The 14,705-nt window shown below is 40.5% G+C and overlaps 4 protein-coding genes across 4 annotated transcripts; 2 read left to right on the top strand and 2 right to left on the bottom strand.

Moving 5' to 3' along the window:
- The first annotated feature begins 15 nt into the window (after positions 1-15).
- On the top strand, positions 16-7,165 carry LOC124472864 (serine/threonine-protein kinase MAK-like). The gene is made up of 14 exons (XM_047027990.1): positions 16-346; positions 1,104-1,384; positions 1,897-1,951; positions 2,183-2,304; positions 2,464-2,543; positions 3,296-3,428; positions 3,693-3,864; positions 4,030-4,197; positions 4,392-4,697; positions 4,815-4,999; positions 5,120-5,253; positions 5,570-5,674; positions 6,315-6,434; positions 6,820-7,165. The coding sequence occupies exons 2-14, from the start codon at positions 1,200-1,202 to the stop codon at positions 6,954-6,956; spliced, it is 1,902 nt and encodes a 633-aa protein (XP_046883946.1). The 5' UTR covers positions 16-346; positions 1,104-1,199; the 3' UTR covers positions 6,957-7,165.
- Positions 7,166-7,171: 6 nt separating this feature from the next.
- On the bottom strand, positions 7,172-7,974 carry LOC124472867 (transmembrane protein 14C-like). Its single transcript, XM_047027994.1, has 4 exons — positions 7,889-7,974; positions 7,714-7,801; positions 7,525-7,612; positions 7,172-7,362 (listed from the first exon to the last, which is right to left on the bottom strand). The coding sequence occupies exons 1-4, from the start codon at positions 7,962-7,964 to the stop codon at positions 7,276-7,278; spliced, it is 339 nt and encodes a 112-aa protein (XP_046883950.1). The 5' UTR covers positions 7,965-7,974; the 3' UTR covers positions 7,172-7,275.
- A 224-nt stretch (positions 7,975-8,198) lies between these two features.
- Positions 8,199-10,905, bottom strand: pak1ip1 (PAK1 interacting protein 1). The gene is made up of 10 exons (XM_047027991.1): positions 10,614-10,905; positions 10,299-10,461; positions 10,070-10,190; positions 9,838-9,912; positions 9,691-9,743; positions 9,449-9,594; positions 9,046-9,143; positions 8,818-8,917; positions 8,573-8,699; positions 8,199-8,423 (listed from the first exon to the last, which is right to left on the bottom strand). The coding sequence occupies exons 1-10, from the start codon at positions 10,689-10,691 to the stop codon at positions 8,284-8,286; spliced, it is 1,101 nt and encodes a 366-aa protein (XP_046883947.1). The 5' UTR covers positions 10,692-10,905; the 3' UTR covers positions 8,199-8,283.
- A 311-nt stretch (positions 10,906-11,216) lies between these two features.
- Positions 11,217-14,417, top strand: si:dkey-222f8.3 (Poly(U)-specific endoribonuclease-C-like). The gene is made up of 7 exons (XM_047027992.1): positions 11,217-11,426; positions 12,639-12,738; positions 12,876-12,987; positions 13,069-13,190; positions 13,390-13,502; positions 13,597-13,750; positions 13,866-14,417. Exons 1-7 carry the CDS (start codon positions 11,416-11,418, stop codon positions 14,124-14,126), a joined length of 873 nt encoding a protein of 290 aa, XP_046883948.1. The 5' UTR covers positions 11,217-11,415; the 3' UTR covers positions 14,127-14,417.
- Positions 14,418-14,705: the final 288 nt, after the last annotated feature.

Raw genomic sequence — 14,705 nt, 5'->3', positions numbered from 1 at the left:
ATGGCAAAGTGAAAGTCAACTGGATCTTACTTTAAACATTGAAACAAAAATAACAAAAGCCGGATAATTGAATAAGAGCGTGCTTTAAATGTAGATGTTTTCAATACGATAAACCATTAGTCTTTTTTGGCCTTCATCTTCACAACAAGTATGGTAGACTAGCTACCAAGCTAAGCACAACGCTTTGGTTCTCGGTTGCCATGGAGAAAGGATGCCCCTGCTGACGACGGAAGAATAGTAGCTATCTTGGTAGTGCTGCTAGTACTCTACAATACATTATTGATAGCACAGCTGTATTGACTATGTATCTGTCGACGGGTTTACGAAGGGATAAATGGGTTTAATGGTGAGCAGATATGCTTTTTTCTTAATCTGAATAGACAACGTAATCTGTTTAGCTAGCTACAGTACTCTAGCTTCTACTGTACTGTACATTACTGTACTGTACAGTTGCGTTTGAGAGTTTTGATGTACTGTAGCTAGAGTACAAGACTGTACGGTAACGTCGTTAATAGTCTTGGTAACTAGGCTGTTGTACCTAAAGTTAGTGCAGTATATCAGTATCTAGGTATTGTATCCAGCGACCAACGTTTAGTGTTAAATTCCACCCTTTGTTGATTTTTACTTCTAACCCCATGTATTTTAGCTGTAATGTAATTAACTAGCCTATTGTATTGGTTCAAATAATTATTTTCGGATCCAGACATAACGTTATTAATTAGCTAGAACTATTGCACTGTGAGTTGTATTTAATTTTGCTTTATAGAAACTGTGGGGTATCTGTTTTGTTGTTTCACAAATCTAACACAACTTGTGTCTTACACTGATGATGCACACTAGTAACAGGCGCTCAGCTTCCAGGTCAAAGTCCCATCTGTGAACCCATTTCTGGACACTTCTCTGAGTTGATGCCATCTAGGTAGCCCTCCACCCTCTGTAGTGTAGGTTAACCTGAGCCACAGTGTGATTTTCTCTTGTGAGATCAAATGCAGGCCAGAGCAGCTCTTGTTAGGCAGTTAGGCATTCTGCTCAACCACAAGTCACATCTTAAAAGAGGTCAAAGTAATAGTATGTTTCATGTTAGTATTTCTGTGTGTTCCTAGAGGAGATGGAAAACGGTAGCCTCACTGTGCTTGTGACCCAGCATTGAGCTTCAGCAGTATTCTCTTGAGGGAGTGGATGTTGCCCTGTTGCTAATTATGATGACTGACTCTATTGGACTGTGTGGGACTGTCCAAGGCTGCCCACAGAAGGGAAAGAAGTGTGTAGTCCCTGTGTGGGAGATGAACCGCTACACCACGCTGAGACAGCTGGGGGATGGCACGTTTGGCAGCGTGCTTATGGGCAAAAGCAAGGAGTCTGGGGAGCTGGTGGCCATCAAAAGGTGAGAGTTTATGTTTGTGTGTTTTTATCTGGAGTCTACACCACTTCTTAATAGAAGAAATTATCTTTGTTTTAGGAAACCACAGTTTTTATCATCAGTAAACCACTGCTGCATGCACAGTGGAACTGTTACACGATTAGCCTAGAGATGCTTCTGTGAATTCTTGCGAAAGTTCCAAATGTTTACTTCTACCTACCTTCCTCATGCTGAAATTGCATTTATTTTCAAACGATTGCCGTCTTAGGGGTGAGTGAATAATGAATGTTTCACAGAGGCTCTGCTAGCACTGTTTGTAAATGTAAGGTTATAGTGCAAGGTGATACCTGTGACAACAGTGAAAGGAGTGAAAGTACACAGTGTTATGTTGCCTCTGGAGTGTGGGAAAGGCATATGGAAAGCCTTTCAACACCAAATATAGCTACTGCATTATAGGCATGCTCAACCAGTCATGGAAATTTACAATTAAGCATGTTATTTAATGTTTTGCAATGTGTGTGTGCATTTTCCCTTAGAATGAAAAGGAAGTTTTATTCTTGGGATGAGTGTATGAAATTGAGAGAGGTTAAGGTAAAGATTATTAAAGCTTATACTCTCACAAAATAAAAACTTTATTTCAGCTTGAGTTACAATTTTAATTATGGAGTTCCTTCATTTCCTTTTGGTGATGAACTTTTGGTGGGCAACTTACTTAGACAGAGGAAATGAAGTTTGGCCACAATTTTGCCAGTTCAGTTAGTGAATTCTCTACTATGTTGTTCAAAAACGTAACGTAACAATGTGTTTATGTTATGTGAGCAGTCTCTGAAGAAGCTGAGTCACCCTAATGTAGTGACACTGAAAGAGGTTATCAGAGAGAACGACCACCTCTACTTTGTTTTTGAGTATATGAAAGAAAATCTCCATCAACTCATGAGGAACAGGTAAGGCATCTTCATTTCATCCTATTTTCATTTTTGGCTAAAGAAGATGGAGAAATAACATATACATTTTTTAAGGTGATTTTGAGGTCAACTTTTCTTGTCTACGAGGAGTATTTTTGTGTCAGATTGAGTCATCATCTGTCCATCTTCATTTTACAGAACCAAGTTGTTCCCTGAGTCAGTCATCAGAAACATGATATTTCAGATTTTACAGGGACTGTCCTTTATTCATAAACATGGTAAGTGTCTTATCTCAAACTCCTCATTGAAGCTGCAAGAAAAACCTGAGTCTACTCCTTCATCATGGGCTTTAATAGAATATAACATAATCTGAAACATTAATATCCAATCAAGCAATCTATCTTGTTAAACTACACGCTCTGACTTGTATGAGGTGTGAACATCGGTCACTTGACATGAGATTTGACAAGAATCCATAATCCTTTCAAGACCTAAGAACAAGACCCTTCCAAGACTCACTTTCTCTTGGGCCTCTTTGAGATGAAAAGGTGAAAGTGATACCAAGCCTAAATACACCCTGAATTGCCTGGGATTATGTCAGGATGTTCAAATATTCAAGAAGTTCGATGGACCTTAGGTGTCTAGCCTTTCAATTGTTTGAGTTCTGTCCAATGGTATCCCTCCCTGTGAGAGCAGTGTATGTTTCCTCTCCATTGATTTCTGTTATCTATCCTCTTCCCCTTTTCTCCTTCCAACTTTCTGCTGCCAGAGAAGCTAAGATGTTTTCTGAAAATGAAATTAGGAACATACTGTTCCAAGTTCTGTCTGGTTTAGCACTTGTGCATAAGCATGGTAAGAGCCTTGTCTTTGTACATCTTTCTCCTGTCACTGCAGGGTGTGTTTGACCTGGTTTGAATCCTTTCGGTCGCTGAAATTGACATGGAAAACTGAGAAGGAACTCACCCAACTGCTACTCTGCTGTAGACTGGAAACAATCAAGTTGTTAACTTGAATCATTTCTGTTCCCAAGGTTACTTCCACCGGGATATGAAACCAGAAAACTTGCTGTGCATGGGCCCAGAACTGGTTAAGATTGCTGACTTTGGCTTAGCCAGAGAAATACGCTCCCAGCCACCCTACACAGACTATGTGTCCACAAGATGGTAAGAAATGTTTCAGGATACCATATACCACGCACACAGCCTGTGATTTGCAGGCATTGTATGTTCAGACAATTTTCTTTTCGCATTTGAATGAAGACGGCATAGCTCTAAGTCGAGGTAGCATGTGTGTTCATGTATGTTAAGGCAGTGATTGGATCAAATGTCTGCTAACACAGCAGCCAGGTAAATCCCACCATCCCAGTCAAGTCTGTACCTTTTGACTTGTTTGGGTCTCTCTGAGTCTCTGGTGATGTGGCTTCCCAGGTACAGAGCCCCTGAAGTGTTGCTTAAGTCCAGCTCCTACAGCTCTCCTATTGACATATGGGCCGTCGGCTGCATCATGGCTGAGCTCTACACACTCAGGCCGCTGTTCCCTGGCAACAGCGAAGTGGATGAGATCTTCAAGATCTGTCAAGTGCTAGGGACACTGAAGAAGGTGGGCATTTGCGTGGAAAAACCACAGCCCTCAATAAACACACTTAAAAAGCACCTGTTGTTCTTTGAACCTGAACAATAGCTTTTGCTAAGTGCCCAACTTAGTCAAAAGTCTTAACAACTGATATATTTAACCTATGAGGATATTTTTTCCACTACTGGACAGTCGGACTGGCCCGAGGGATCCAACTTGGCTGCTTCAAAGAACTTCCGCTTCCCCCAGTGTGTTCCAACCAGCTTGAGTGCTCTGATCCCCAATGCCAGCCATGATGCCCTGGCCCTGATGAAGGACATGCTGCAATGGGACCCCCAGAAGAGGCCTACAGCTGTCCAGGTACAGGAGTGCGTCACCTCCTCTCTCAGGCCTACATGGAATTTGAACTGACCAATGAACTGCTACCCATGAGTCATCATGACTGAACCACTTCAAAAGTCTGATATATTCTTACACACATATTGATATTTACTCTGAGATCCAGTGATTTGTTGAAAACATGTTTGTTTTTTTCCGGTAATGACATTCCCCAGGCTCTACGATATCCTTACTTCCATGTAGGCCAGGCTCTTGGCCCTCCTCCTCAGTACCTGGAGCAGAGGAAGGCCCAGGCCAGGACCGCCCAGACAGCTACAGAGCCCAAGCCTCCTTCCCTCTCTAAGGCAGACCCGCAGTGTACCTCTGACCAGAGTCTGCTCCAGAGCCAGGAAAAAGGTCACCACCAGCCCCTACAGCGGATCCCCCTGCCACAGCAGAACAGAAGCTATGATAGCCCTGAGACTGACGCACTAAAACAGGACCAGCCAGCACCACTCAACCTGGTTAAGGGCACACAGCAGGTGAGTGGTCGAGCAGAATGTAATCTCAGTTTCGAGAGGGAAGATTTCATAAAGTAGAACATAAGGCGGCTTTAAGAGAGTGGTTACTTCTATCATTCCAACTCTTATTTGATGCAGAGAGCAGCTCATGCAGGGTCGGAGAACGGCATGCCTGCGGTAAGAAGTGGCCGCAGACGTTGGGGTCAAACGTCAATCCGATTGTCCGAGAGCTGCGATGACCTGGACGATCCAGGCGCCTCTTTCTCCAAACGACCAAGCATCGAGACTCTGAGGGACAAGCTCATGGATGAGTCCAACTATCGGTAGGACATTCATTCCTTGAGATATCATGATTATATCCATAACGTCCAGGACAGTGCTCGCTAGTATAAAAACATTTTAATATAGACATCACTAGAAATTAATTGATCCGTTTCATCCAGGTTAACAGACCAAAAGTCCCTCAATAAACACAACACAGTTATGAAGCTACCCACCAACAGTGGATTGAACAGAGCAGACACCAAGGCCCCCTCAGTGAAACAGCATTACCTTCAACAGTCCAGATACCTACCTGGTAAGACTGTAGCCAAACCCTGGAGACCCACTTAAAGAATCAACCCAACAGGGTGCTTCTGGTCTGAGTGTTTTGTGAACCTGACAAAACACTGAATAAAGAATTAGTTGTCAGAGTGCATCGTTAACCTCCTTTTCTTCCACATCTAGAACTCTTTTAGAAGTTGTTTTTAGTTCGATACTTTAGTTTGTATCACTGAGAAATGTACATCCTATGAAAGCAACTATTGATGCTTGATGATTGATTTATTCGTTCCATGTTAAATGTCCGGCCACGCTTGCTAAAACATGTGTTCTGAGTTATCTTTCTGTTTCAGGAGTGAACCCAAAAAGTAGTACTTTGGTGGGTACCCACGCTCCAAGAAAATATGTGTGGGGACAGTCTTCCAGGAAAGATGGAACAGGGTTGCCTTTTCCTAAAGGTAATAGCATTTGTATTATTGCAGTAGGTCTTGAATGTTGTTATACATACAGTATGACAGGCAGTAACAACACACAAGAGAGACTGTGTATTTTTCATGTAGCCCCATCACACATAAAGCACATATTGCTTCTCCTCCATTCCTTATTCATGAGATCAGGAGAGTATTAAAGCCACTTTAAAGCCACTAGCCTTATATCAAATGTCCATCCAAGCCTGAGAATGGAGATGGGTCTCAAGATCAGATTCTCTCAGATAGATTCATTCATGACTTTAACTTGTCTTTCTAGCCCTTGGGTCTCAATCACAAACCTTCCTGGCTCCTCTGTACAGCATTCCAACTAATCTTCCTGACTCGTTTTGTCTAATTTCATATCCCCTTTAATCACTCTGGTGATCCCTCAACTTTTCCACGACTCACTTTGCTTCTCTTGCTGTCTTTGTGCTGTGGAGGCAGAGAAGAGGGTTCCTAATACGTATAACAGATTAATGTCCTCGAATTGAAAATAAATTTGAGTAACTGGATTCACCCAAAGGTCATTGATCACTCTGCAAAACTAGAGATAGAAGTCACAGGAGTAACAAGAAATGTTACCTTCATGTTGATGTTTCGGACTGCTGACTGAAAACTGTCTTTTCAGACTATATGCGGGCCACCAACCTCCCAGCAGGCAGTTACATTCCACCATTTCAAAAGGGGGTAGGAGCAGCTAGACATGGTATTACACCATTACTGGCACGATTTTCATGTACCTCTGCAAGTGAGTAACATATTTAAGGATAGGCCTACATGATCTAAAGCACTACAGAAATTATTGAAACTTCAGAACTTGTCTGACTACAATGTATTGAAAGGCTAGGGTCTTGGCAGGATGAATCCTAAATACTCCAACAAGCCTGAATTGCCACTTCTACTTGGATTTGCGCATATGTTTCCTCAAATTGTAATATCATGACATGATTTTTCCTTCTCTTGCACCTGTCTGTTGATCCGTCATCTGCAGTTGATGTTATAATTGACACTCAAGTCAAATCATCCAAGAAAAAGGATGTGATTGAGTTGAATAGAAAACGCTTAATTTTCTAAAGACTATGTACATCGCAAATCTGTGATGCCATTCTGACACGTCCCCTTTGATCCTACAGAGTATGAAGGATGGAAGAGCAAATCTGCAAAGCCTCAAATACCAGAATCAACTGGAAATACTGGTGCGAGAAGTAATCAGATCCAGCCAGTCCATGGGCGAGTTGATTGGATGGCCAAGTATGGTGGCTATCGGTAGCACAGCAACTATGTTAAAGGTTCGAAACTAGCCTACTATTTTATGCTGTCAGGAAAGAACGACTTTGTCTATAGCCTGCACCTGTATCTGTCATGTGTCAATTGTTGTGTAGCATTTTACAATGTATGTATCATTTCAATATTCCCTTCATGTACAATTATTTTTAGGTAAGTGACTCCAGTTCAGACCCAAGTAAACATTTGACTAAGAAAGCGAATGTATAAGTTATCCTCTTTTATTTCTGGAAGACACAGAAGTGACATCCCATTCCACAAGATAATCTGCATCATACACAGGACTGTGTAAAATGCTTGACTTACTAACCCATCCACAAATAACTGCCCAAGATCATGATTGATGTGGTCCCTTGAGCATTCCCATAGCAATCTTCCCCACCATCAGTACACTAAATAGAAAACAACATATTAGTAGGTTGATATGTTTCTGACTGGTTCATTAATAGGTTTATTTTGATCAGATTGATTTTGTTTGCCACCACATGGCTTAGAAATACACAGGCTGCAACCTGCCTTTCATGTTTTACGATGGTAGTGAACAGTCAAGTTACCTTGCCCCTGCCATCAAACCAGCTGGCATGAACTTCCAGGAGTTTAGAAATCTCATCCCCATTACAACTGACAGTGATCCAGAGGTACCTATTTCACATAAAGAAATACTGAAATAGTAGCATAGTTGTATGAAAACAAATGTTGTGATTAAGTAAATTAAGTAGCCATTCCCACCTAGTAAAACCTACACATTTTTGGAATCTTGTGAGATGAGGTATGCACCAATGCCAGCCAAAACTCCAAAAACAAGGCCTGCTACTAGGGAAACGACACTCCCTGTGGTGGGAATACAATACAAAGATGTTTGTGGATAATACTGTAAATACTTCAGACTGTTCATTCATGTGTTGATCTATTCCATACCTGCTTTAACATAACCTATTATTCCACCAGATGATACAAAGGCTGCATAGCAGAAACCTATCCAGTCAATAGCCATTGTCTGACAAATTTTAATTTACAAATATAATCTTGTACTGTAACTTCACCAAAGTTAGCAGATGCAAACTGTCGAAACCAGTCCAGTCAGCTATTCAATGTGGTACAAGGAAGTGTTGCAGTCAGTGGGTTCTGTCTTGAGCATAGAGCTAAGGTCTAGAGCTGAGGTGTAATTTCTTCAATTTCCTGGTGTCGTCTATCATTTCAAAATAAAAGGTTATACAAATAAGCCATATAATATCAGAAATATCTCCCCCTGGTGGCATTCACAAAAAACAGTCGAAAATGAGACTTGACTTGGAATTATGTTTTTTTTTTTATTAGGTATCCAGTTTACGTTTCTTTTTCCCCCCATCCATTTTCTTCTTTTTGGATTTACTCTCCTCCTCTATGACTACTACTTCTGTTTGGATCCTCACTTTCTTTGTCTTTAAAAGTTCTAAAGCATCATCGGTGGCCCCTAAAAGTGACAAAAAGAATAGGGTAAGGAAAGGTGAAGAATGTGTCTGATTACCTTTTTTTACCTAAATAATTTTATGTATGAACAGTAAATCATATAAAACCACATCTGAGCATGAAAAATGAAACATTAATTGGGTATAGTATTACCTTGAGATGTTGTTGCCTCTTCACCCGACTCTTTTACCTCCTGTACACAGGAGGGTTTCCAGACAGCAACACAAGTCAGTCTTGCTGTTGTGTTCACCTTCCCAAGAAGAACTGGAGTCTCTATCTCCTGAGAGACAAAAAGGTCAATTGTGTCAGAACCAACGTCATGAACAATTCTGTTCATTAGTGGTCTTGGACGAGCAAAGGACACAACAGTATGAAATGTTATCAGGGAAGATACATGCCTCTTTTAGTTGGAGTTTCCACATTTTGATGAATCCATCATTGGATGCCGTGACCAGAACAATGTAGTCCTCCATTGTGAAACTATCAACTGCTTTCACCCTGAGAAAATAGAGTAAGCATTTCTTCATCTAGACTCCACGCATGTTGTTCATCAATGTTTAAATATAAGGAACTTGGCCATATTTTCTACTCTTGAGTTCTAATGAGCTGAAATCAGGAAATCATACCTGGTTTCATGAGCCTTGAACTCACACAGCCACTGTTGTGTTTCCACATCACATAACCTGACTGTCTCATCATCTCCTGCTATGGCCACGATGGTGTTCTAAAAAACAGAAACATTCACAGACTTAAAAGGATGAACTCAAAGCAAATCTTTTTGTTGATAACAATGCAGTGATGTGTTGTTGTGGTACAAAAATGCAACACTTGCAAAAATGACCAAGCAAGTTGTTTCTTTTCATATGACCATTTTGGTTGATCATTTAGATGATTACTGATATTACTTACCGCTATTTGTCACCTTGACAACGGGACCTTAGAGTATCTTAAAAAAGCCATAGCTACACCAACTAGTAGGTTGTGATTAAATATCTACAGAATATGCTTTGATTTGGGAAGTGAACTCACTGACAGAAACTTGATGGATGAGATCCTCTTGGGATTTGTCATGGTACCAGTAAGTGTGGCTGTCTCCAGGTTGTAGATATCAATTTTGTCATTCAACACCACCGCATATTTATCCCCATCAGGAGACCATTTAACAATGTGGGCATCTGAGGACAATGAACAAAGTTAACTTACACAGTGTCATTTTTTTTCTGCACACAGTATTTATACCTTCATTATGTTGATAAAATTGGAAAACATACTCTGTTTTATATTCTTGATGAAAGCTGATCGCCCATCAATAAGATTCCATGTTCTATTAAAAAGGTATGAGAGTCAATGTTAATTCATGGCGAGGAAGGAGGGTAACAGAATAAAAAGGTTCCCCGAGAACAACACAGCAAGTTTACCTCAGTGTCTTGTCCGTCCCGACTGAAAGTGCGAGTTTCCCTGAGGGATGGACGGACAGTGATGTCACATGACCCCTAAGATAAAAAGCAAAACAAAAGAAGGCTACATTACATTTGTTTGTCAAACATGTCTTTCAGCAGTAATGTGGAGGGTCCTCAATATTATGACATCATATTATTGCCATGTCTTTTGCAGTCTTTGGTAAGCTGTTGATGTCCATTTCCACCTTACTTGTGAGCTTTGATGGATTTCAGACACTCCCACTTCTTAGTGCTCCACACGCACAAGAGACCATCTTCACCACCACTTAGCAAGTGAGACGTGCCGTAGAACTCTAGACATGAGACAGTACCTGCAAGGTTCAAGGGAAACCGTAAGTGCTCAAAAGTTATTCTCAAACAATTATATATATGAGACTGTAGCGGCATAAAAAACTGTGATTAGCAGTTCCAAAACGTACCATCATGATGCAACAGAGCTCCATGTTCAATTCTCTTTTTCATGTCATACAGCTGGATAGTTTCATCTTTGCTTCCAGTGGCGATGAATCTCTCACTGGTTGCCACAGCACACACTGATGCCGTGTGATTGTGGTGTGTGAAGTCTGCCGTTGCAGTCCACTCCTGGAAACGGAGAACATATCAGAACCTTTTAAGGCTATATTTCTAGTGCATACGACAATAACGACTGAACAAAATTATGGCTATTATGTACTATTAAACATCTCTATTCCGACAAGCTAATATAGTGGTGTGTGTAAAAGCTTGCTCCATACCTGGTCTCCAACGCAAACACGAAAACCAAATGCTATTTGTTCATAACTTCCAGCTATTAGTTCCACTACAGGTGCCATGGTGCCCACACAGTGGAACGGGCGCTTGTTAGTTCCCCTTGTGTATTATGCCTATCCAACAACGTTTACCCAACAATCTGCTTACTATTATTATTCTTTTAACACCCCACTTTTTAATAATATAAGACAAAGTAACGTCCCAAGTCCGACAGAAAACACGTTCTCAGCGTGGATGAAAAGTTGACTTCCGGTGTACAATATCAGAATAAAAGCCAACAGCAAATGCCTCTTACTGAGAGAATGAATAACTTGAATTCGAGTTTTATTTTGGGTTTCACTTTGAAATGGTTGAGTTCATAATAAATGAAGTAGATTGTTTTGCTTTAGTGATAATGTTATCTAAATTGAATGTGAACTAATTATTGATTCGTACAAAAGTAAAGTTTTTTTAGTAAAAAAACAAAAGCAAAAATTGTTCATGCGGTTGCAAAAGTGGAATAGAGCACAACAATGGCGTATAGTTATTTATGCTGGTATAAAAGAGCGTGTTTGTTTGTTGGGTTAGACGCAGCGGGTATCCATCCCTTTTTCTGTGAAGTCTACGCATTGGAAAATTCTGTGTAAGAAGGAACCGCCTTTCCTCAGAGCGTCAGCCTTTAAGACAATATAATTGGACAAATTCTATGCCCTCTTTTGACTGGCACGTAAGATGATATCTGTATATACGCAGATTTTTTTCTTTAACGGGATGTGAGGATACAACTTTGTCTTTGAAGGAGTTAGAATGGCAAGAAGGTAAGACTGTTTAGAAACAATATTTATCTAGCGCTCTTGTGTAATAGGCTACTTTCGAAGAATTTCACACAAATGTGCAAAGTCAGTCATTGTTAATATTTCCGAATTGTATTTGTTGACAAAGTTGATACAGAACAGAGAACAAATAAGGCCGTATCAACATCACAAGAGTAGCCAACGAAAATGTTTGCGGTTGCGTGCTATAGGCTTTAAACAATTCTCTTAAATTTGTCATCAAACCGTAGCCTATATCTCTTCTGTTCTGTAGGGGTTAATCATTCAGTTTTAGATCTCTACTTTTAACGCATTCTCCGGAAAAGATGTGCAGGTTTGCCATACTGCAGCTGTATGGAATTAGGTTTTAAATGCAGTTTTTGAAGTTGGTCTTGGGATGGGAACGCAAGTCCGAAGTTATTTGTCCATTTCAGTAGACAACAGAATAACTCCCGTAAAGTCTTTCACATTTCAGCATAAAGCTGTCTGTTTATCTGAACCATAGTTCGATGAATCACAACCCTGATCTATTTTGTTACATTTCCTTTCATATGGACTTCTGCTTTTGTCATCCACTTACACAATAATAGCCATCTTAAGTGCGAGCTCCAGGGTCTCACAGTATTACTGATAAATAATAAAAACGGTACATTTGTCTTTTGGGGGGTTAATTAAATGATCCACCAGAGTCATGAAGTGGAAGAAAAGGTTTTGTATTAGTCTGACTGCTGGGTCCAATGGGTGGCAAGAGGTGGCAGCTGCCACCCCAGCTAAAAAGACTTGCCACCCCAGTCTGCCTCTGCTAAGATATTTGTATAAATTCTAGTCCATGCTACTTCTACTTCCTGCCACCCCAGGTAAAGATTTCTAGATCCATCGCTAGGATCGTGGATGACCCTTTTGTAATTTAACAAACAATGGTAACTAGATACAGGTGTGGCTTTTAGGCTACTTCCTGCTGAGGCCCACTTCCTTGTAGTTTTAAAATCCATTATATTGTTTAATATAGCAGACACCACTTAAGTTTCAGTAAATTCTGCAGGCTAAAGCAAGAAGCCTCCCTGCATTTGTTTTTGAACCAAAACAAGTGGTTATTTTATATTTATTAGAATTGCTATTCATAATTTTGTTTTGTTGTTGCAATGATCAGAGGTGTAATTATTAGTACTACTAACACTAACTGACAACTGTTCATCTGACAACTGTGGATCTCTACAGTCAAGGTGTGAACCAGGAGCTTTCTCAGATACTCAACCAGCTGTGGAATTTGGACTCCAATCGCCTAAATCCTGGGACTGACTACAAAATCAATCTGCAGGTCAGGGTTTTAATATCACAGTTCCAATTAAGCTGCATACAAGCTGCCTGGTCCAGCATAGATTAGATGTAATTCAATTTTACATTTAAACTATGTTCTGGTTACAACGTTTTTATTTGTATCTTATGTTTATTCAGGGCAAGGCAGGTTATGTGGCCCAAGGCAGTAACTATGCTGTTGACAAAGCAAGGGCTCCTCTTTTCAGCCATGTCAACCTAGACAAGCTCAAAAGTATCGAGACGTATGCCCGTAAGTAGAAGGCATTGATCATTTTTGTGATCCATTTTGTTCTGTATATTTAAATGTAGTGTACCTTTTTCACTTTTACAGATTTCATCAACCTGCTGGACAACTATGAGATGTCCACAGGTGTGTCAGAGACGGTTACCTCTGAGGAGCTGAAAGAGAACCACGTCTTTCTAGATGCCATACTGGAGACGGAGGTCATGAAGGTATATCTAACTTTATCTATTTAATTAAAATTGACTATATTGACAACGACATTCGCCTTAAAGTGTATTTTTCTGCAAGTTGGCATGGCATTTTTAAATGTGTCTGAAACGTAAATATTATGGTGTTTGGCAAAAGGGAAGCAGTTCTAGGGCAGTTGTGTATTCCCATGATTTAGAGTCTTTCAATTTGGCATTTCAGTGTGCTCACAAGTACCTGGTCAGTAAGGGACAGTCTCCTTCAGACCAGAAGCAGTTCAAGAGGCAGCTGTATGACATATGGTTCCATCTCTACCATAGGGACAGGAGTGGAGGGTGAGTCTGAATAGATTCTTTCCACTATTGTTCGTTGTCTATGTCCTCCAATTAGTATCCTACAACCTGTTTACCAATATGTGAATATTTTCAGTGAAGATTCCTGTGGGTTTGAGCATGTGTTTGTTGGTGAGACCAAACACGGCAAGGAGATTATGGGTTTACACAACTGGATCCAGTTCTACCTGCAGGAGAAGCATGGCCATGTGGACTATAAAGGCTACAAGGCCAGGGCCAACAAAGACAGTGTAAGAAGACCTCTTATCAGTTGTGTGTTTAGCTAAAATTACTTCTTTAGCTTTGCATGCCACGTTACAGTACACAGGTAAAAAATATATATATAATATTTGACTTGTCCTGCAGCCCGATGAAGATGACCACGTCCTCAACCTGCAGTTCAGCTGGAAGGGGCTTGTAAAGCCCATTGGCGGCTCCTTCATCGGGGTCAGTCCCGAGTTTGAGGTGGCTCTCTTCACCATCATTTTCCTCACGTCCACTGAGAAAATGACCACTGCAGTGGTAAAAGTCGACGAGTACGTTCTGGAGATTGTAGTGTATCGACATGGTCGCTCTATTGGAACCTCCTACCCCAAGCTGCTCAGCAGCAACAACAGAGACCTGTAGTGTGCAACACTTACCTGAATCTGATATGTTTTACATTCCATTCAAGTCTGTTACTCTATGTTCTCTGTTTTTAGTTTTTATACAGACGATTAAATTACAGTTTGGGTCAGAAACAATTAGAAATGAGCACTTATGCACTATTAGCGGTTTATTGTTTTTACATAGGCCAATGTTGTAAATCTGACCCTTGTAAAAAAATAATAATAAAGCTTTAATTGTAGGCCTATGTTTTCAAGATTTCAGATTCCCTATGCAACAAATATGCCATTAAAACAACGTATGTCGGCTAAAGCTTTGTCCTGTTGTGTTTTTGTCCAATTATGTCGGTTATAGTGCATTTGAAGCCTATTGAGTAGGCTTAGCCTGAGGGCTGAACATAATGGCCAACTCCAGCTAGGCTATCCTTTAACAGTTAATAAGCACTAACTAAACTATGAATTTAAAAACGACAGATTTAATTAGCATATGTTTGTGAATAGTTAAATATTGCCCACCCTGGATGATGTTATAACAGACAGGGTGAGTAATAGGGCTGACCAGTGTTCTCCTCTGAAGCCTTGCAAAAGCCTTCGACACCCA

This window comes from Hypomesus transpacificus, chromosome 10, assembly GCF_021917145.1.
Source record: "Hypomesus transpacificus isolate Combined female chromosome 10, fHypTra1, whole genome shotgun sequence".
NCBI lineage: Eukaryota > Metazoa > Chordata > Actinopteri > Osmeriformes > Osmeridae > Hypomesus > Hypomesus transpacificus.
The sequence above is the reverse complement of the archived record's forward strand: the minus strand, read 5'-3'. Positions and strand labels throughout refer to the sequence as shown.